Genomic DNA, 21,684 nt, shown 5'->3' on the forward strand with positions numbered 1-21,684 from the left:
GGAAATAGGATTTCAGCAACTTTGCCTTCTCCAATATGCCTTTTCATCATCTCATTCACCCTGATTAGCAGAGTGTTATCCACCAATTTCTCTTTGATTTCTAAATATCTTCACATGATTATACATTTTAATAGGCAGGGCAGTATAGTGGAAAGAATGTTTGACTTTTAAATTAACTACGGACCTGGGTTTAAATCTCATCTCTGACCTTTACTAGTTGAGGATAAATAACATGGATAAATAACAACCTGCCTGAGCCTTTATTTCCTTATCTGTAAAATAGGGATACTACCTGTAGTATGTAGTATGCAAGCATGTCTAGGAAATGTTCTCTAAACTTTAAACTTCTCAATACCATTTGTTATTATTACACACACTCCCTGGCACATAGTAGGTACACAACAAATCCTTATTGTCTGATTACTAATCTACAGAGTTACTCCCTTTATCCTATCATTTTAAACTATCCTGTTATTTTGAACACAGTGTATTCTTCCAGAACCATAATTCGGGGATGGATTCCATCCTACCAAGTCTTAGAAATATTCATAAAGACAAAGCTGCCTTCTTATGTAAGCATTTCTACTTTACTTGTTACTCATGCTTTGTGAATCTTTGTATATACGGATATATACTCTCTTCATTGTGATGCCTCTCTACCATAATGAGTTGGTGAATACATATGTGTGTGTGTATACAGTTTTCCCCCTTTCCCTTTCTTTTCAATTTAACTATCTTTGATTGATATTTTTGCAAGACTTCAGAAAAATACATTCTTATCACCCTTTGTTATATGCATCCTATCCCCTCTGTCTATACCAAGAGGGTAACTGACAGGTCTCAAATCCATTGGTGAGTTAAGAGGATGACTACCCTAAGCATGAATGGGTAAATGAAAACAATTTGTTTCAATGACCATTAAGGCAGGTAAAATAGGCACTGAGAAGTGCTTATAGCATGGTCTAACACTGAAGATGCCAAGACTATTCACTACATCTCAGGCCATCACCAATTGTCCTGACTTTTGTCTTATCAGTGGACTTCAATGACAAGAGAGTGAGTCTTACAGCTTCGTGCAACTTTGCCTAACTTAAATTCAATTCATGCACAAGTTAAGACATTACCCTATAATATCATTGGATCTCTTAAAAAATGAAGGACAGGGGGCAGCTGGGTAGCTCAGTGGATTGAGAGCCAGGCCTAGAGATGGGAGGTCCTAGGTTCAAATCTGGCCTCAGATACTTCCCAGGTGTGTGACCCTGGGAAAGTCACTTGACCCCCATTGCCTAGCCCTTACCACTCTTTTGCCTTGGAGCCAATACACAGTATTGATTCCAAGACGGAAGGTAAAGGTTTTAAAAAAAAAAATGAAGGACAAATATCACCACCACCAAGAACTTATGATGTCTTGACTTTTAAGTCATGGTCCAGAAATAATCCCTACTTCAGAAACTACCTTCTTAACCAGCTGTTCAAACCTCCCTTTATTGCGGAACCCTTATTTTAACATGGCAGTGCACAACAGACATTAAGTTTGCATGTCAACTTTAACAATTTTGAGGATTCTTCTGATAATTTAATTTTTGTTCTTGTCAATTCTGAAAATTTGGTAGTGGTCTTCCAATTTATTCTGCCTTAGGATCAATAAGCAATAATGATTCTAAGATGGAAGGTAAGGGTTAAAAAAAGAAAGAACTAGAAGGAGGGAGAAGGAAGGAAAGGTAAGAAGTAAAAAGGGAAGGATTAGGGAAGTCAAAGGTAAAGGTAGGAAAATGGATGGAGAGAGAGTAAGAAGGTATAGAAAAGAGTATCATCAAGTACTCGATAAACATTTTGTATGTTATTGTTTCTAAATTAAAAAATTACTTTTTAAGATTATTTATTTTCCATAGAATTCTTAACATTTTTTATGTTTTCATGAAGTGGCACCATAATGTAGTGAAGAGAGAGCTGACCTTGAAAAAAAAAGAATAGGGTTCAAGTCCATATGTGATACAGACTAATCCTGTGACCAAAGACAAGTCATTTAACCTTTCAATGCCCTAAGTAACTATTTAATTCAAGTTCAACATTTATGAATCCCCTACATATAAGATTTTAATATCATAAATTACAAATGAATTGCAGATAGAAATTAGTATATTTTTCCAATATTGAGTTTCCTATACAGATTCAGTCCTAGGTCTAGATTTTAAAATTGATGTAGCTATTTGTCAATTTATTAAATAAACCTCAAAGTATTTTTGATTTAAAAAACCTGCCTTATTTGTGTAATGTTCTATTTCAAGGCTCCCTATGTAAAGTTAGCATTTAGATTTTTGGGTTTTTTTGCAACTTTTTTTTGACTCAGTAAGTCAATTTAACAAAATCTTGCTGGGTTAAGGGGAAAGTATATACACTGAAAATTTTAAAAACACCATTTATAGAGTCAACTAACATCAGGAATAGTTTCTCTCCTTTTAAAATCTTTATTAGTTGAGTAAGTTTGGTGGGTAGTAAAAGATACGATACTCAGAAATGAATGGGAAGGAAAAATGAAAGTGTCAATAATAAGTGGTATCAATAAGAAAAAGTAGGAACAATTTAAGTACTGATTACTTTCTTGTTGGACCCTTTGAGACTATTGTGAACAGGACAGCAACAATTGTAAAAACTATGGTTGAGATTACAATCTGACAGCAGGGCAATATAATTTGATAGTTCTGCCAAGTATTAGCTACATGGCCATGGGCAAGTCGCTGAATTTCTCTAGAAACTGATTTCCTCATCTATAAAATGATGACACGTAAGACTCATGTCGGCTCTGCAACCAGTTTATTAATTATAGTATTTGCTGAGGGTTAGACATAATTAAGCAATAAGTAATGGAAAGGGCCAAGACTGAGTCCAGGGCTAATATTTCCATGAATAGATCTTTGTTATGGGTAAGACCTCCAAAGTATATGGGATAGCAACCTAATTCATTCCTTTATATTATTAGGTTGTTGAAAATTTGTGCCCCATAAGGGAGGATTAGGGATCTTAAAATGTTTCTGTTCTACTGAAACCCTTTAAAAACCTGCACTTTTCTATAAATTCTCCAAAGAGCCATACTTATTTCTCCCATACTCTGGAGTTCTCTTAAGTTCAAAAAAGGAATTGAGATAGCATAGTACAGTGTGATCATTTTACAAAGAAACTTGAGATGCAGAGAAAGTGAGGTGCTTTGTTTAGGGTAGTTATACAACTGGCTAGTGACAGATCTGAAATGTGAACATGAGTCTCTTGATTGCCATTCCTATTGGTCTCTGAACTTTAGGGTAAGGCTCTGTCTACTGATCATGTTCCCCTACTCAATTTTCATATGAAGCATTTGATCCTCTATAATCGGTGATTCTCAAGTTCCTAATTATTTGCTAATCTCTACCTATTCCCTTTCTGAGCAGTTTAGAGTAGTAGACACTCCACAAGACTCTTACTTAAGGTTTCTTATTGTATTATCTTTATGATGATACAATACTTTATGAACATATCATCTTTATGAAGAGAAAGTTATCTATGCCAAAACATTTTCTCAGAGTTGTAAAAATGGACTGGAATCCTGGACTTCAATCCCCACAAGCCTTTGCTCCACTTCCCCAGAATGCTTTGTAATCTCACCTGGGCTGAGTTCGAGAAGGTATTTAACCTGATTGCAAAAGCTTTTGGGTCCCTTTTGGACTTCTGTTTTGGGGCAGACGTGGCTCTTTCCATAATGTAGGTGAGGTCTTGTCTAGGCCTCTCTGGCCTAGGCACGTTTTCCTTATCCTGTATTTTCTTTAGTCCTAAATTTTCAACAAACCTCTAAAAACATAATTTTTATTATATATATATGCAAGGAATAAACTATTCCTTGCAGAGAGAAACTAATTTCTACCTGCCTCAGTCTCCCCTAAATTTTAATCTTTACAGAGTCACTAAGGTAATCCTTGATGATCAAAAAATCCTTTTAGGAGACTGCCACACCAGTGTAAGGCAACAGTAAGCCAAAAGAGCTAAAAAAACCATAGGCTACATTGAGAGAAGAGGAAGCATAAGGGCATAATGTTCAGAATAAGGGAAGTGATTTCTGCCATAACTGTTACTAGCTAGATTTCACCCAAACCATTATTTTCAATTCTGGGTGTCACATACTAAGAAAGGCATAACAAAGATAACAAAGTTGGTATAGAGACTAAAAATGTTAATAAACATAAGAACTGAGGATGTTTAGTCTGGATTAGCTATGTAGCAGGCCAGGATAGGCTCCATAATGGCAATGGGCCCTGGCATAGTTGAAGCAGTAGCAAAGGCTTCTTGAGTTCTCAGCCACAGGTGGTAAGGGGGGGAGTGGGGGGTGGTCAAGACAATTGTTTAGAAAAATACTGGAATCCCTTTGCTTGTTCTGGGTATAAGACTCTTGGTGCACTAATAAGTGAAGATCCAGGAAGCAGTCCTTGGGTGTACTCTCAAGGTGAGGGGGAGCATCACATATACTAATGCTGGGGACCCTAGTCACAGTTCTAAGGTGGAAAAGTATGCTTGTGGTTACTGCCAGCCCAAGCACAGGTCTACAGAGTATTAAATATGCCTCTCCTTATATCATACCACATTGAAAGAACTGAAAGATAGATTCCCAGAGCCAGCTCTGAAGGCAATTGCAACAAAGAATCTGAGGCTTGGCACAGTGCTGCCTTCACTTCAGTTATAGAACCTAATTTAAGCAGTTTTACAAATTAAATTAAAAGGAAAGAATAAGACTGGAAGATGAATAAACAAACAAACAAAAAAACAACACGGAAAGTTATTTTTGTGACAAGGAAGACCAAAACATAAACTCGGAAGAAAACAACAAAGTCAATAGTGCTGCATCCAAAGTCTCCAAGAAAAATAGGGATTGCTCTCAAGTCCAAAAAGAATTCATGAAAGAGTTAAAAAAGGATGTCAAAAATCAAATAAGAGAGGTCAGAGAAACATTAGGAAAAGAAATGAGAATGATATAGGAAAATCATAAAAAAAAAAGACTCAATAGCTTGGTAAAAAGGTGGCACAAAAAGTAATGAAGAAATTAATACTGTAAAAACCAGAATAGGCCAATTGGTAAAAGAGGCACACAAATTCAGTTAAAAAAAGAATTCTTTACAAACTAGAATTGACCAAATGGAAAAAGAACATACAAAAGCTCACTGAAGAAAATCATGTCTTAAAAATTAGAATTGGGAGGTGGAGTGAATTATTCCATGAGACATCAAGAAATAACTGAAGTCAAAAGAATGAAAAAGCAGAAGAACATATGAAATATCTCACTGGAAAAAAACTGACATGGAAGATTAATCTAGGAGAGAGAATCTAATATTGGGTTACCTGAAAACCATGATCAAAAACAGAGCTTAGACATTTCATTATTTTTCAAGAAATCATCAAGGAAAAATGCTCTGATATTCTAGACCCAGTAGGCAAAATAGTAATTGAAAGAATTCATTGATCACTTCCTAAAAGAGGTCCCTAAAGTATTCACCCCAAAGGAATATTATGGCCAAACTGCAGAACTCTCAGGTCAAGGAGAAAATGTTGCAAAAAGCCAAAAAAGAAACAATTCAAATATCATAAAACTTTTGGTGGTTCCTACATGAAAGGATGAGAGGGTCAAGAATATGTTATTACAGAGGGCAAAGGAGTTAGGACTTCAACCAAGAATCACCTACCCAGCAAAACTAGGCATAATCCTTCAGATAAAAAAAAAATTATGAAATAGAGGGCCTTCAAACATTCCTGATAAAAAGACCAGAGCTGAAAGGAAAATATGACTCTTGAATGCAACACTCAAGAGAAGCATATAAACAGAAAAGAGAAATTAAAAGACATTCAATAAAACTAAACTATATACATCCCTTCATAGAGAGACGATTCTTATAACTCTGATCTATTATCATTAGAGCAATTAGAAGGAGTATACATAGACAGCAGGCAAGGTTGTGAGTTAAATATGATGGGATGTTATTAAAAAACAAAATGAAGGCATTAGAAAAAGGAATGCATTGGGTGGAGGGGAAAGGGAAAATAGAATGAGTCTAATTACTGCATATAAAAGAGTCATGAAAGCACTTTTACAAAGAAGGGAGAAAGGGAGGTGAAGAGATCACATGAACCTCATACTCTTTAGAACTGGCTCAGTGAGGGAAGAACATAAACAATTGCATACAGAAATCTATCTTAACCTAAAGGAAATTAGGAGGGGAAGGAGATGAGAAGGGGAGTGGGATTGATAGAAAAGAGAGCAAATTGGGGAGGTGGTGGTCAGAATCTAAACGGGGAGAACAGGATGGAGAGTAATACACAGTAATCATAATGGGTGTAGTTAGTAGAAAGGATTCTTACTCAGATAAAGACTAAGCTAGAGAGTCATTGAGCTCTTTAAACTCAGATTCTTGTTCATGTTCTTCATAAATCCTTGACAAAAGATATGCTCACCCAAAGCTGCATGCCAGATTTGGCCTAAACCACAGAGGGCTGTCTACTATGTGTTCCTTGGATTGAACTGTTATTTTCATCCATAAAAATGCCCTTGGCCCCTGTGAATCTTAAAACTACTCAGACTCTAGAAGATTTGATTAAGCTATTCCCCATTTTTAACAATGGATGTACTTGATCAGAAATGTACTGAGAACTTTTAAAATTACTCCACCCTACTCAGACAGAGCCTTAGGAAAGTTAAAGTTGCAAACTCCTGATTGAACAATGAAAAGTCCCTAATTCATACTTATAGTAAAGCTAGAACCTTAAGCTAGGTCTATTTTTAGATCTATACAAAAAGGTGCTAAGTACATATAAAGGTTAAATTAATCACTAAAAGGTCAGGAAAATTACAAAAGGCAAGCTTAACAAAAGAGGTGTTATGTACTCAGTAGATTTTATCTAACCAGAGAAGGTGAGAACAAAAGAGATGAGAACTAAGAATGGGCAGTTCTGGGAAAAAGTGTCTACTGTGATTAGTAGATGGGAAAATTTAGGGGAGATGACATAAGAGAAAATTTCTTTAAAAGGAAGGGGAAAAAGGTAATTTATGGAATTTGAGTTGAATTGGGTTGTAGTTCAGAGTTGAAGTGAGGACATTTTCAATGGTGTTCTCAATTGAATTCAGTGTGGAGTTAGACTATGAACTCAGATCAGGAGATTCAGTGGAGGACTGGAGCTTGCTTGGAGATGATCTTGTGGTGAGTGATAAAGACTGACTCGCTCTCCCCTTAGGGTCAGGTCTAGGCCATTTTGGCCTAGGCCTTTTTCTACTGCTTGGCTATTCTCTCTCCCTCTCTCTCTCTCTCCTTCCCTTAATTACTTCATTTATATTAATCAAAATCTCTATAAATCCTCAGCTGACTTGGTTATTTTTCATATTTGGGGATTTCCCATGGTGACCACTTATTTAGATTTTAAGTTAAAACACTAAAATTATCCTTACAGTTTGGCCAAAACCTTTACAGAGTTTGGCATTTACAGTTTTTTTTTTTTAACATTCACACCCTTTAACAACTTAGGGAACTTATTTCTTCTCTCAAGACCCCCTCCAAATCTATAGTCTTACTCTTCCCCAAGGCTCTTTTCAGGTCTATGAACTTTCCTTACTACCTTTATTATTATACTTACTAAATAGAATTAATTAGGATAACTAGTGTAATTAGTTTTAAATTATGTATCAAGAATTCTGAAATTTAAGACAATGAGCTACACTGGCCAGGTCATGTAGGAAGGAGGACTTGGGATTGAATACCAGTGGTGGTATTTGATTATTGGGAAAGTTTACTTTACCCAAGTTTCACACCCTTCATTGTTAAATGGAGATATGAATATTAAACAATCCCTATCTTACAGGATTGTTATGAGGAAAAAACTTGGGAAATCTTAAAGCATCATTTAAATATTACTTCCTACTATTGCCAGTAATCTGACTAAAATATCTAGTTGCTTTGTTCTTTTGTTTTAATTTAAGTTAATTTATTTAGTCAATTTAGAACATTATTCCTTGGTTACAAGAATTATATTATTTCCCTCCCTCTCCCTCCCACTCCTCCCCTCCCGCCCTTCTTGCAGCTGACTCGTAATTTCATTGGGTATTACATGTGTCCTTGATCAGAACCTATTTCCATGTTGTTGGTGTTTGCATTATGTGAATTTTAAAACTACTCCACCCTACTAAGACATACTTTAGGGGAAGATAAAGTTGTAATCTTCTAATTGAACAATGAAGGTACTTAGTTCTCACCTTATAGTGAAGCTAGAACTTTAAGCTAAGTCTATTTTTAAACCTTAATACAAAAAGATGTTAAGTAAATATACAGGTTAAATTAATCACAAAAAAGGTCAAGTAACCAACAAAAGGTGAACTTAACAAAGAAGTGTGAAGTAGCTCAAAAGATATAAACTACTCAAACAAGGTGAGAACTAAAAAGTATGGGCAGTCCTAGAGAAAGCCTTTGATGTGATTGGTAGATGTGAAAATATAGAGGTGAAGACACAAAGGTGAAAGGTCTATATATTTGGGATTTTTTCGTCTCTCAAAATCTCTTTCCCTGGAAAGTTGGATCTGGCTGATCACTTCCTGTGAGCAGCTTGGACACCAGTTCGATCCTGGAACTCAGCCTGGAGGAGCTCACTCATGTAAATCTTGAAATCTCTCAGACTTGTGAATGATAAAAATTTGCCCATCAGGGAATTCTTAATTGGAACAAATTCCCTACTGAGAAACATTCCCCATTTTGATGTGAGAACTTGCCAGGGTCAGAAATGGGAAGACCTCTACTCCAACCGTACTTAAGACTGCTTTAGGGGAGAAAACTCCTTGCTGTGGGAGGACCCCTACTCTACCCATACTTAAGACTGCTTTAGGAGAGAAAACTCCTTGCTAAACAAAGAAAGTACTTGGATACATGCTTATGGTGGGGCAAGGAGTTCTTTGAGCCAGGCCTGTTTTTAGAATTGATACAATGGGATGCTAGGTACCTAAAAGGGTCGGGCAAGTCTTCTCTTGATGAGATTAGCTGACTCAGCTGTGTTTTCTCTCATTCAGATTTACTGAGGAGATTGGTCAACACAGCAGCATTTTTTCTGATTCAGACTTACTGAGGAGATTGGTTGACTTAGCAGGAATTTAGATGGGCAGTCCTTTGGAAAGCGTCTACAGTGATTGGTAGATGTAGGGACTTAGGGGAGGTGACATGGGAGAAAAACCCCTATATAAGAAAAAGCAGAATCTCTTGAGGATATATCCTTTTGGAGAAATCCTTTTGGAGGATCTCTGATGAGGATCGCTAGGGAAAGAATCTCTTGAGAGAGGCTCTGGAGAAGGGAAGCTCTTGGAGGACAATCTCTAAGGAGGTCTCGCTGGAAGGCTCTCTGGTGAAGTCAGCTGAGATGGAGCTGGCCTGGTGTCACTAGAATCCTTGTTTAGACAGACCTTGTGGTGAGTGTTAAAATACAGACTGACTGATTCTCTCTCTTAAGACTCAGGTCTAGGCCATATTGGCTTGAGGCCCTTCATACTTATTCCTTTCTTACTCTCTCTCTCTCTTTCTCTAATTCCTCATTATATTATTAATTAAAAATCTCTATAAAACCCAGTTGACTTGGGTATTTGAATAATTGGGAATATTTCCCTGGCAACCACCTTATATTTGACTTAAAAACCAAGACACTGTAGTGAAACATATTTTCTGCGGTCAAATTTACTCACCCTCTCTTATATCTATCACAATTTATATCTTCCACCATTTTAACTCACTACAGTTTATGGGCTTCACCATTTTAAATCTCACACTCAGATAGCTTCCTTGAGACAGTCTCCTGGTGAATGATAAGACTGACTTCCTTTTCCCTTGGGCTCAGGGAGGCCTATTTGGCCAAGGCCTTTAACTCCTGACTGGCTCAGCCCGAGCTGGAGAAGTTTAAATTAACTCTTTTTCCTCTCTTCTTAAATTCCTTCCCTCTATATTAATTAAATTACCATAAATTTCCAGACTGACTTGGGAATTTTATTTGGCGACCATCTAAATCTAGATTTAAAGCTACAACTCTAAATTCATCTTTACAATTAGGATGTTCATTTAGAGTCTGTATTGCCAACCGTATCCCCTCGACCCATGTATTGAAGCAGTTGTTTTTTCTTCTGTGTTTCTACTCCCACAGTTTTCCCTCTGAATGTGGATAGTGTTTTTTCTCGTAGATTGTTCCAAGTTGTTCAGATCAAAGCATTGCCATTAATGGAAAAGTCCATTACATTTGACTGTACCAGTGTATCGGTCTCTGTGTACAATGTTCTCCTGGTTCTGCTCCTCTCACTCTGCATCACTTCCTGGAGGTTGTTCCAGTTCCCATGGAATTACTCCACTTGATTATTCCTTTGAGCACAATAGAATTCCATCACAAACATATACCACAATTTGTTCAGCCATTCCCCAATCGAAGGGCATCCCCTCATTTTCCAATTTTTTGCCAGCACAAAGAGCGCAGCTATGAATATTCTTGTACAAGCTTTTTCCTTATTATATCTTTGGGGTAAAAACCCAGCAGTGCTATGACTGGATCAAAGAGCAGGCAGTCTTTTAGCGCCCTTTGGTCATAGTTCCAAATTGCCCTCCAGAATGGGTTGGATCAATTCACAACTCCACCAGCATTAATGTCCCAACATTGCCACATCCCCTCCAGCATTCATTACTTTCCTTTGCTGTCATATTAGCGAAACTGCTAGGTGTGAGGCAATACCTCAGAGTTGTTTTGATTTGCAATTCTCTGATTATAAGGGATTTAGAACACTTTTTCATATGTTTATGAATAGTTTTGACTTCTTTAATTGAAAATTGCCTATTCATGTCCCTTGCCCATTTATCAATTTCAGAATGTCTTGATTTTCTGTACAATTGTTTTAGCTCTTTATAAATTTGAGTAATTAGACCTTTGTCAAAGGTTTTTCTTATGAAGACTGTTTCCCAATTGGTTGCTTCCCTTCTGATTTTTGTTGCATTGGTTTTGTTTGTACAAACCCTTTTTAATTTGATGTAATCATAATTATTGATTTTACATTTTGTGATTTTTTTCTAGTTCTTGTTGGTTTTAAAATCTTTCCTTTCCCAAATATCTGACATGTATACTATTTGTGTTCACCTATTTTGCTTATAGTTTCCTTCTTTATATTCAGGTGATTCACCCACTCTGAGTTTATCTTGGTGAAGGATGTGAGATGTTGATCCAAACCTAATTTCTTCCATACTGTCTTCCAATTTTCCCAGCAGTTTTTATCAAATACTGGATTTGGGTCCCAAAAGCTGGGATCCTTGGGCTTATCATAGACTGTCTTGCTGAGGTCACTTACCCTAAGTCTATTCCACTGGTACTCCTCTCTGTCTCTTAGCCAGTACCAAATTATTTTGATGACCATTGCTTTATAGTATAGTTTGAGATCTGGGGCTACAAGGACACCTCCCTTCACATTTTTTCTTCATTATTTCCCTGGATATCCTTGATCTTTTGTTCTTCCAAATGAACTTTGTTATGTTTTTTTCTAATTCAGTAGAAAATGTTTTTTTGGTAGTTCAATGGGTATGGCACTGAATAAGTAAATTAATTTGGGTAGGATTGTTGTTTTTATTATGTTAGCTTGTCCTACCAATGAGCAATCAATGTTTTTCCAATTGTTTAGATCTAGTTTTAAGTGTGTAAAGAGTGTTTTGTAGTTGTGTTTATATAGTTCCTGTGTTTGTCTGGGAAGATATATATCCAAGTATTTTATATTGTTTAGGGTGATTTAAATGGAATTTCTCTTTCTAATTCTTGCTGCTGAGATGTGTTGGAGATATATAGAAATGCGAATGACTTATGTGGGTTTATTTTATATCCTGAAACTTTGCTAAAGTTGTTGATTATTTCCACTAGTTTTTTAGTTGATTCTCTAGGACTCTTTAAGTAGACCGTCATATCATCTGCAAAGAGTGATAGCTTGGTCTCCTCACTGCTTATTTTAATATCTTCAATTTCTTTTTGTTCTCCAATCGCGACAGCTGGTGTCTCTAGTACAATCTTAAATAATAGAGGTGACAATGGGCATCCTTGTTTCACTCCTGATCTCATTAGAAATGCATCTAGTTTATCCCCATTGCAGATGATGTTTGCTGATGGTTTTAGAAATATACGATTTATTGTTTTTAGGAAAGGCCCTTCTATTCCTATGGCTTTCTATTGTTTTCAATAGGAATGGGTGTTGTATTTTATCAAATGCTTTTTCTGCATCTATTGAGATAATCCTGTGATTTTTGTCAGTTTGCTTGTTAATATGGTCAATTATGTGGATGGTTTTCCTAATATTGAACCATCCTTGCATTCCTGGTATAAATCTCACCTGATCATACTGAATAACCCTCATGATGACTTGCTGGAGACTTTTTGCCAGTATTCTATTTAAGATTTTTGCATCTATATTCATTAAGGAGATTGGTTTATAGTTTTCTTTCTCTGTTTAGGACCTGCCTGGCTTTGAGATCACTACCATATTTGTGTCATAAAATGAATTTGGTAGAAGTCCTTCTTTGCTTATTCTGTCAAATAGTTTGGATAATATTGGGATTAGTTGTTCTCTGAGAGTTTGATAGAATTCATTTGTGAATTCATCTGGACCTGGGGATTTTTTCTTAGGGAGTTCTTTGATGGCTTGTTCAATTTCTTTTTCTGATTTGGGTTGTTCGGGTAATCTATTTCTTCCTCTGTTAGCCTAGGTAATTTATATTTTTGTAAATATTCATCCATATCACCTAGATTGCCATATCTGTTGCCATATAATTGGGCATAATACTTTTTAATGATTGCCTTAATTTCCTCTTCATTAGAGGTGAGGTCTCCCCTTTTATATTGGATACTGTGAATTTGGTTTTTTTCTTTCCTTTTTAAAATTAGATTGACCAGTACTTTGTCTATTTTATTTGTTTTTTTTTTCATGGTACCAGCTTCTAGTCTTATTTATTAAATCAATAGTTCTCTGACTTTCAATTTTATTAATTTCTCCTTTGATTTTTAGGATCTCTAATTTAGTCTTCATCTAAGGATTTTTAATTTGTTCACTTTCTACTTTTTAAAATTTGCATGCCCAATTCATTGACCTCTGCCCTCTCTAGTTTATTAATATATGAACTCAAGGATATAAATATCCCCCTGAATATTGCTTTGGCTGCATTCGCTAGCTTTTGAAAGGCTGTCTCATCACTGTCATTTTCTTCAATGAAATTGTTAATTGTTTCTATGATTTATTCTTTAATCGATTTTGGAGAATTGTATAGTTCAATTTCCAATTAATTTTTGATTTGCCTCTCCATATGCCCTTACTAATTATTATATTCATTGCATTGTGATCTGAGAAGGTTGCATTTATTATTTCTGCTCTTTTGCCCTTGTTTGCAATGTTTTTAAGCCCTAATACATGGTAAATCTCTGTGAATATACCATGTACTGCTGAAAAGAAGGTGTATTCCTTTTTGTCCCTAATTATTTTTCTCCACATATCTACTAATTTTTCTAAGATTTCATTCACTTCTCTTAGCTCTTTCTTATTTATTTTTTGGTTTGATTTATCTAATTCAGATAGAGGAAGGTTCAGGTCTCCCACTAGTATAGTTTTTCTATTTCATCCTTGAGCTCCACTAGTTTCTCCTTTAGAAATTTGGATGCTATGCCAATTGGTGCATACAAATTGAGTACTGATATTTCCTCATTGTCTATACTGCCTTTTATCAGGATGTAATTACCGTCCCTATCTCTTTTGACTAGATTTATTTTTACTTTGGCTTTGTCAGATATCATGACTGTGACTCCTGCCTTCTTTTTATCAGTTGATGCCCAATAGATTTGGTTCTATCCTCTTACTTTGGCCCTATGCATATCTACCTTACTCATGTGTGTTTCTTGTAGACAGCATATGGTAGGGTTTTGGATTCTAATCCACTCTGCTATTCGCTTGCATTTTATGGGTGAGTTCATTCCATTCCCATTTAGAGTTATGATTACTAGCTGTGTATTTCCCAGCATTTTGATTTCTACTCCTAGTCCTGCCTTTACTTCTTTTACTATTTCCTTCTATACAAATGTTTTGTTTTTAATCAGTCCCCCTAATTCCCACCCTTATTTTACTTCCCTTTCTACCCTCCTCCCTTCTTATTCCTCTCTTATTTTCTTTACAGTCTTTTTAAGCTACCTCCCCCCACTCTCTCTCTCCCCTGTACTGCTTCCCTCCTCACCAGTCTGTTTGTTACTCATCTACTTCCCTATAGGGCACAAATCAATTCTCTGCCCCAATGGATTGCATTGTTCTTCCTTCTTTGGGTCAATTTCTTTTTTCTTTTCTTTTTTTTTAACCCTTATCTTCCATCTTGGAGTCAATACTGTGTATTGGCTCCAAGGCAGAAGAATGGTAAGGGCTAGGCAATGGGGGTCAAGTGACTTTCCCAGGGTCACACAGCTGGGAAGTGTCTGAGGCCAGATTTGAACCTAGTACCTCCCGTCTCTAGGCCTGTCTCTCAATCCACTGAGTACCCAGTTGCCCCCTCTTTGGGCCAATTTCAATGCATGTAGGAGTTGAATATTTCCCATTTCCAACCTCTTTACCCTTCCAGTGTAATGACGTTCTCCCCCGCCCGCCATGTACTTCATGACATATAAATTTACCCCCTTCAGTTTCTTTTCCCATTTCTATTAGTATTAACCTCTTTTTTAAGATCTATTTGTGTATATATATATACACACACACACATATGTATTTATGCATACATATATCTTTATACATATTTATGCCTTGTCATTTCATCTTATACAGTTTGTCACTGTTCCCTCTAAGTATAATTCTTCTAGCTGGCTGGGTGATAATAACAATTTTTAAGAGTTACCAGTGACCTCTTTTCTTATAGGGATACATATCATTTTAACTTATTGGGGTCTCTTAAAAAAAGTGTTTTTGTTTTTTTGTTTTTGTTTTCTTTTTTCCCTTTTCTTAAATTACCTTTTGATGATTCTCTTGGGTTCTGTGTTTGGGCATCAAATTTTCTGTTTAAGTCTGGTCTTTTCTTTACAAATGCTTGGAATTCTATTTTGTTAAATGACCATACTTTCCCTTGTAAGAATATAGTCAGGTTTGCTGGGTAGTTGATTCTTGGTTGTAGACCTAGTTCCCTTGCTTTCTGGAATGTCGTATTCCATGCCTTTTGGTCCGTCAGTATAGATGCAACCAGATCCAGTGTTATCCTCACTGTGGTTCCATGATATCTGAATGACTACTTCTTAGCAGCTTGTTATATTTTTTCTTTGGTCTGATAGTTCCTGAGTTTGGCTATAACATTCCTGGGTGTTGTCAGTTGGGGATTAAGTACAGGAAGTGATCTGTGGATTCTTTTGATCTCCACTTTTCCCTCTTGTTCTAGAATATTGGGGCAGTTTCCTTGGATGATTTCCTGTAGGATGATATCCAGATTTTTTTTTGTCAAGGTCTTCCAGTAGACCAATTATTTTTAAGTTGTCTCTCCTGGAATGATTTTCTAAATCTTCTGCTTTGTGAATGAGATGCTTCATATTTTCCTCAATTTTTAAATTCTTTTGATTTTGTTTTATAGTGTCCTGCTGCCTTGTGAAGTCACTTTATTCTAGCTGTTGTATTCTGGTTCTTAAAGACTAGATTTTATCCCTGGCTTTTTGGTCATCCTTCTCATGGTCTGATTTTCTTTGGAGGTCACCTTTCACAATCTTTACTTCATCTTTCATCTCCTTTGCTTCACCTTTCATCTTCTTTGCCTCATTTTCAAGCTGGTTGATTTTGGCTTTCAAGACACTATTTTCTCGTTTTAGTTCAAGTGCCTCTGTTTCCTGATGACTTATCTTAGTTTTTAAGTTCTTTTCCCAATTGTCTTCAGCCTCTCTTAATTGTGTTTTGAATTGTATTTTGAGTTCTTTCAAAGCCTGTATCCAGTTCGCTGGGTTTTCTGTTTTAATGCTTTATGTTCCCTCCTCCTTCTCGGTTCTGTTTGCTTTATTCATTGCCTGTATAGAAGCCGTCGATTGTAATTCCTTTTTTCTTTTTCTGTTGTTTGCTTATATTTACCCTTTCTTTATTCCCTGCAGTTGTATGTGCTCTTGTTCTCATTTTTTCTTTTTCTTTTTTTTTTTGTTTTGGGCTTTTCTGGCAGTCTTCCCTCTTGGAGTTTTGTCAGCAAATCTCTCAGTGCAATCTGTGGGGGAGGGGTATTGGAGCTTGAGCTTCCCTGCCCTCTGAAGACTTTTGATAACGGATTAAGTACAGATGGGTTGTGTTGGATGTGCCCTGAGGCCAAAACCTCCTGGAAGGGGGGAGCTATAGAGAGGGTCTCCACTGCTGCAACTAGGCTGCCCGCTCTGTGCTCTCTCTAACTCCTTCCCCACTGTCTGTGTTCGACGCTCTGAGTCTGGAACAGCTTTGCCCACAAGGTACTCCCTCTAGATGAGTACCTTTGCCTGTCCAGAGGTTCTAGCTACTACTGGAGGCTTAGCGCTCTAGGTGGGGGAGGGGTCCCGGCACCTTTCTTCCTTCCCCTTAAACCTGAGTGTTTTAGAATTCCAGCTTTTGGAGAGCATACCTTTTAAATCAAGTCCAGCAGGAGGGTTCCTTGGCTCTGTCTTGTTGTTTGGTTTGATTTTCAGTCCCCTAGGAGCATTTAGTTTGTAATTGGTAAGGGTTTTCAGAGGTCTGAACTTTTGCTGCCTCTATGCCGCCATCTCCTCTTGTCTATTTTTAGCTAAACAAATCAAGAATTCAAAGCACCCCTACTTAACACTCTAGTTGCTTTGTTCTTAAGAAAAACAAACAAACAACCAACCAAAAACCCTGAAATTTCACAGGTGGGACTTTTTCCTAAGAACCTTTATACATAAAATCCTCTGACTTTATCTAATAAATTTGCTGACCCCAGAAATATCTTTTTAAAATAGGCTTTTGCATTGAGTAGTATTTTAAGTTTCTTTATTTTAAAAATCAATGATTTTTTTCCTGCTCATGACTTTCTTTCTTTCTTTCTTTCTTTCTTTCTTTCTTTCTTTCTTTCTTTCTTTCTTTCTTTCTTTCTTTCTTTCTTTCTTTCTTTCTTTCTTTCTTTCTTTCTTTCTCTCTCTCTCTCTCTCTCTCTCTCCCTTCCTTCCTTCCTTCCTTCCTTCCTTCCTTCCTTCCTTCCTTCCTTCCTTCCTTCCTTCCTTCCTTCCTCCCTTTCTTTTTTTAAAAACCTTTACCTTCTGTCTTAGAATCAATATTGTGTATTGGTTCCAAGGCAGAAGAGTGGTAAGGACTAGGCAATGGGGATTAAGTGACTTGCCTAGGGTCACACAGCTGGGAAGTGTCTGAGGCCAGATTTGAACCTAGGACCTCCCACCTTCAGGCCTGGCTCTCAATCCACTGAGCTACCCGGCTGCTTCCCCTCTGTTCATGATTTTCTAAAATATCTGATATTCAATATCTTACCTCCAGATAGATTGATGGTGGATTATGTTCCCCTCCAAATTTGTCCAATAGGGCCTCTATGTGTTCCTGTGTTAATTTAATCATTTGTTTGATATTCCACACCTAAAAACACAGAAAATAAGCATTAAATTCCTTTAGGATATGAACTAGTTAATAGTTTAATAGTGGGGAAAATTAACATCTTAAATTATCAAGTAGTAAATAAATGTAACATGTAAACTGATCTCTAACTTGTTACCTGAATTCCATCAAGATAACATCCAAAATCATTAACTCAGAAGAAGTCTAGACCTACTGTCAAACACTCATGCTTCAGAAGAGAGAAATTTAAAAATTATGATGAATAAAGCAAAATTTCGTAGATGGAGAAGATAGGAGGAAAAGATGGGAAGACATGCATAAGAAAACAGCTTAAATGGAACATGATCACAGACAGAATGGTTTGAATACTTTTATTGAGCTCTAGAGCCCCCAAAATAGTAGGGGGAGAGCAGGATAGGTTTGTAGGTATGATGCTAGTGATATATAAATACATAATATAGATAAGATAGCAATATAGAAAATCCCTACTTTTTACTTACTGATAGTCAGAGAGGGTACCTCCAGAAAATGGCTTTAAAATATAGCTCCCTCATATTCTACATCAAATACCGACTGGATGGCTCACTATTTGACCTTCGCCGCCTGACTGCAAAAACAAAGACAACAGAGAGACTCATCCTGGAAGCTCTCTTTGCAGATGACTGTGCTCTCATGGCCCACCAAGAAAATCATCTCCAAACCATTGTGGACAGGTTCTCCACCACAACAAAACTGTTTGGCCTGACTATCAGCCTCAGCAAAACAGAGGTGCTATTCCAACCTGCCCCAGGGAGGCCAACTAACCAGCTGTGCATTACAATCGACGGCACGCAGCTTTCTAACGTCAACACTTTCAAGTACCTGGGCAGCACCATCGCCAACGACGGGTCCCTAGACCATGAGATTAATGCCAGGATCCAAAAGGCCAGCCAGGCACTCGGGCGGCTGCACTGCAAAGTCCTCCAACACAGAGGTGTAAGCACTGCGACGAAGCTCAAAGTGTATAACGCAGTGGTCCTCAGCTCACTCCTGTACGGGTGTGAGACATGGACACTGTACCGGAAGCACATGAAACAGCTGGAGCAATTCCACCAATGCTCCCTCCGGTCAATCATGAGGATCCGATGGCAGGACCGAATCACCAATCAGGAAGTCCTCGACAGAGCCAACTCCACCAGCATCGAAGTCCTGGTCCTCAAAACCCAGCTACGATGGTCTGGATATGTCATCCACATGGACCCACAGTGAATACCAAGACAGGTATTCTAGGGTGAAATTGTCTGTCAGCTGGACTCAGGAAACAAGGCCGACCAAAGAAAAGATACAAGGATCAGCTAAAGTCCAAATTGAAGTGGGCTGGCATTACACCAAAGCAACTAGAACTCACTGCCTCTGACAGAATCAGCTGGCGAACCCACATTAACCATGCCGCCACCACCTTTGAAGATGAGTGACGTCAACGTCTTGCCTCTGCGTGTGAACGCCGACACCAGGCCACAACCGCACCTCCCGTAACAACTGGCGTCCCAGGCCCCATGTGCCACAGACTCTGCGCCTCAGCCTTTGGACTTCAAAGCCTCATGACGGTACACCGTAGATGAAACTGCACAAAGACAATAGTCATTCTTGATCACCGAGAGAATACCACTACAGTTGGGTTAGTTAATAAGATCATCCTGAAATTCAACTTTTTAGAAAAATTAAGCCTATGAGTAATTCATAAGTTAGTAGCAAGTAGATATTAAAAAGAAATGGAGTTGGCTTAGGTATAAGGAAGTTTTGATAAGGAAGTGAGGTTAACTGTGGAATATAAGACATATGGACAGAAGGCATATCTTTCTTTGATCTTAATCATGGACATAAGGAAATGTATCAAAGCCTTAAAAGGCCAAAAGATATGGAAGATGGGGCAGATAGACAGGATCAAAGAAGAAATTACAAACAAACAAACAAAAAAACCCCACCACTAGATATCTGCAGATTCCCCACCCAGGAGCCTAGTGCAAACTTCATGAGCTATACATATTCTTGTCACTTATCACTACTTATCATCTTGGGATGAAGCTGATCAGGTGAAAGGTATAAGTTTGGTCCTGGAACACAAATATAGACTCAGAAGCTAGCTAGGACTGAATTCTATGATCACAACAATGATCCTATAGTGAAGTGAAGAGGACCAATTAACGAGATTTTATTAAATACCTATTTAATAAGACAGTCTTTCCTTCCAAGTGAACAAATGATTAAAGGTAAAGAAATAAAGGATATATGTGAAATAAGAAAAAGTAGAAAGGGTCTACCCATGCAATGGTGATAAGGTACAGATTATTAGCCTTCAAAAAGCAAAAGGATTGGTCAAACTGGTAGGAAAAAGAACCACAAAACAATATTGTCAAAACTCAGGGAAAAGACTATCTCTTTGCATGCCCTATCTCCTTTATTTAAAATTTATTTATTTATTTATTGAAAAACCCTTATCTTCCACCTTAGAATAAATACTGTTTATTGGTTCCAAAGCAGAAGGGTGGTAAGGGCTAGGTAATGGTGGTTAAATGAATTGCTCAGGGACACAGCTAGGAAATATCTGAGGCAGATCTGAACCTAGGGCCTCCAATCTCTAGACCTGATTTTTAATCCACTGAGCCACCCAGCTACCCCCTTAAAATATATTTATTAAATGTTTATTATGAGCAACACATTCTGTCAAGACACTGGGAATACTAATTCAAATTTTATCATCAAAATAAACTTTAGGATCAATGGCTGAGAAGAAAAGAGACCTGCCCCAGCTACCTCTTATTGGCCTGTCTTGGAGTTGGAAGAGATATAAAAGGATGAAGAAGAATCCCCTTTACACTTTCTATGTGGTCATCTAGGCTGCTCAAATACTGATTTAACCATTAGACTCTAAGCTTGACAGCAGGGACTCTTTTGTGCCTCTTTTTGTATTCCTAGTGTTTATCACTATGCAGGATATGTAAATGAGCACTTAATAAAAGTCTGTTGTTTGTTCTTCCTTCTGAAGAGGACTAAAATGACATCGTGAGGTGCTGCCATCCCATGAACTTGTTGGTAAATTGGATTTAAGTGAGCCAGTGTTGTACAAGTTCATCAGTCTTACTCAGCTCTTCCAGAGCCATCGAAGTCCAGTGGAAAGACAAAAAATGGGACAACTAGGGATTGCCTGGGACACAGCAGATGACCCTGGTGTCTTTAATGTCTGAATAAGCCCTAAAAGCTTCACGGTGTCTGCTTCAGCCACCTTAATGGCTATTGGAACAAACTGCTCTCATCCAACCACTCTGTCAAAGGAAGTTTTCATATGCTTGGGATGGACATCTCCCTAATTCACTGATGGATCTGAGGCCTATTGGCTTCCCTCAATCTGGTTCAGCCTGTCTTCCAAGATGGTTTACCAGGGTGTGGCTACTGCTCATGCTATAGCTTCTTGGAGCCACAGATGAGAAGAGGGTAAAGGGCAAACACCAAAGGGATGAGCACCTTTGAAAAGTGCTTGGCAAGCTCTCACATCAGAGGTGCTTAGTCCTCCTTAAATACCCTTTACATCCCAATAAATGTGTATCAACTATATAAAATTTATAGTGAAAACAACCCTTGCTAAATCAAGCAAAAAAGCACTCTCAAAAAGAGGCAACAAGTGTCAGGTGAGTCAAACCACAAACACCGTTTTCCTCAGACCTCCTTGGAAATATCCCAAGGCCATGAACCCAAGAACCTTGGAATAGCAACACCTCCCAAACCACCAGAACTACTACTAGTCCAATCCCAGAAGTCACTAATAAGGTCATCCCTAGTCTTCTTGTCTTCTGTCTTGCCACTAGACTTTGATGACTGGAAAAGCGAGTAAGGCTGTTGGATTTGTGCAACTCTAAGACAGCACCCTATAATGTCAATTTGGTCCTTTTCAAAAGGAAGGACAAATCACTGAAAAGGATACACTTTCTTCACAACTACTAGTATAATTGCTGAACAACTGCTAACAACAGACAAGTAAACACAAGAACCCTGAGTATAGCAACCCCCCCCCCCCCCCCTTCTCAATCTCCATAGCCATTATCTGGAGAAGCAAACTCCTTTGA

The 21,684-nt window shown here is 37.6% G+C and overlaps 1 protein-coding gene across 6 annotated transcripts in view; it reads right to left on the reverse strand.

Moving 5' to 3' along the window:
• Positions 1-21,684, reverse strand: part of BRAF (B-Raf proto-oncogene, serine/threonine kinase) — a 221,831-nt gene that overhangs the window by 105,185 nt on the left and 94,962 nt on the right. For all 6 annotated transcript variants that reach the window (XM_056799800.1, XM_056799798.1, XM_056799797.1 and 3 more), the window contains exon 2: positions 17,504-17,605. In XM_056799800.1, the coding sequence (XP_056655778.1) occupies positions 17,504-17,605 (102 nt within the window). The remainder of the gene's footprint in view (positions 1-17,503; positions 17,606-21,684) is intronic.

The sequence above is a fragment of the Monodelphis domestica genome, chromosome 5, assembly GCF_027887165.1.
Source record: "Monodelphis domestica isolate mMonDom1 chromosome 5, mMonDom1.pri, whole genome shotgun sequence".
NCBI lineage: Eukaryota > Metazoa > Chordata > Mammalia > Didelphimorphia > Didelphidae > Monodelphis > Monodelphis domestica.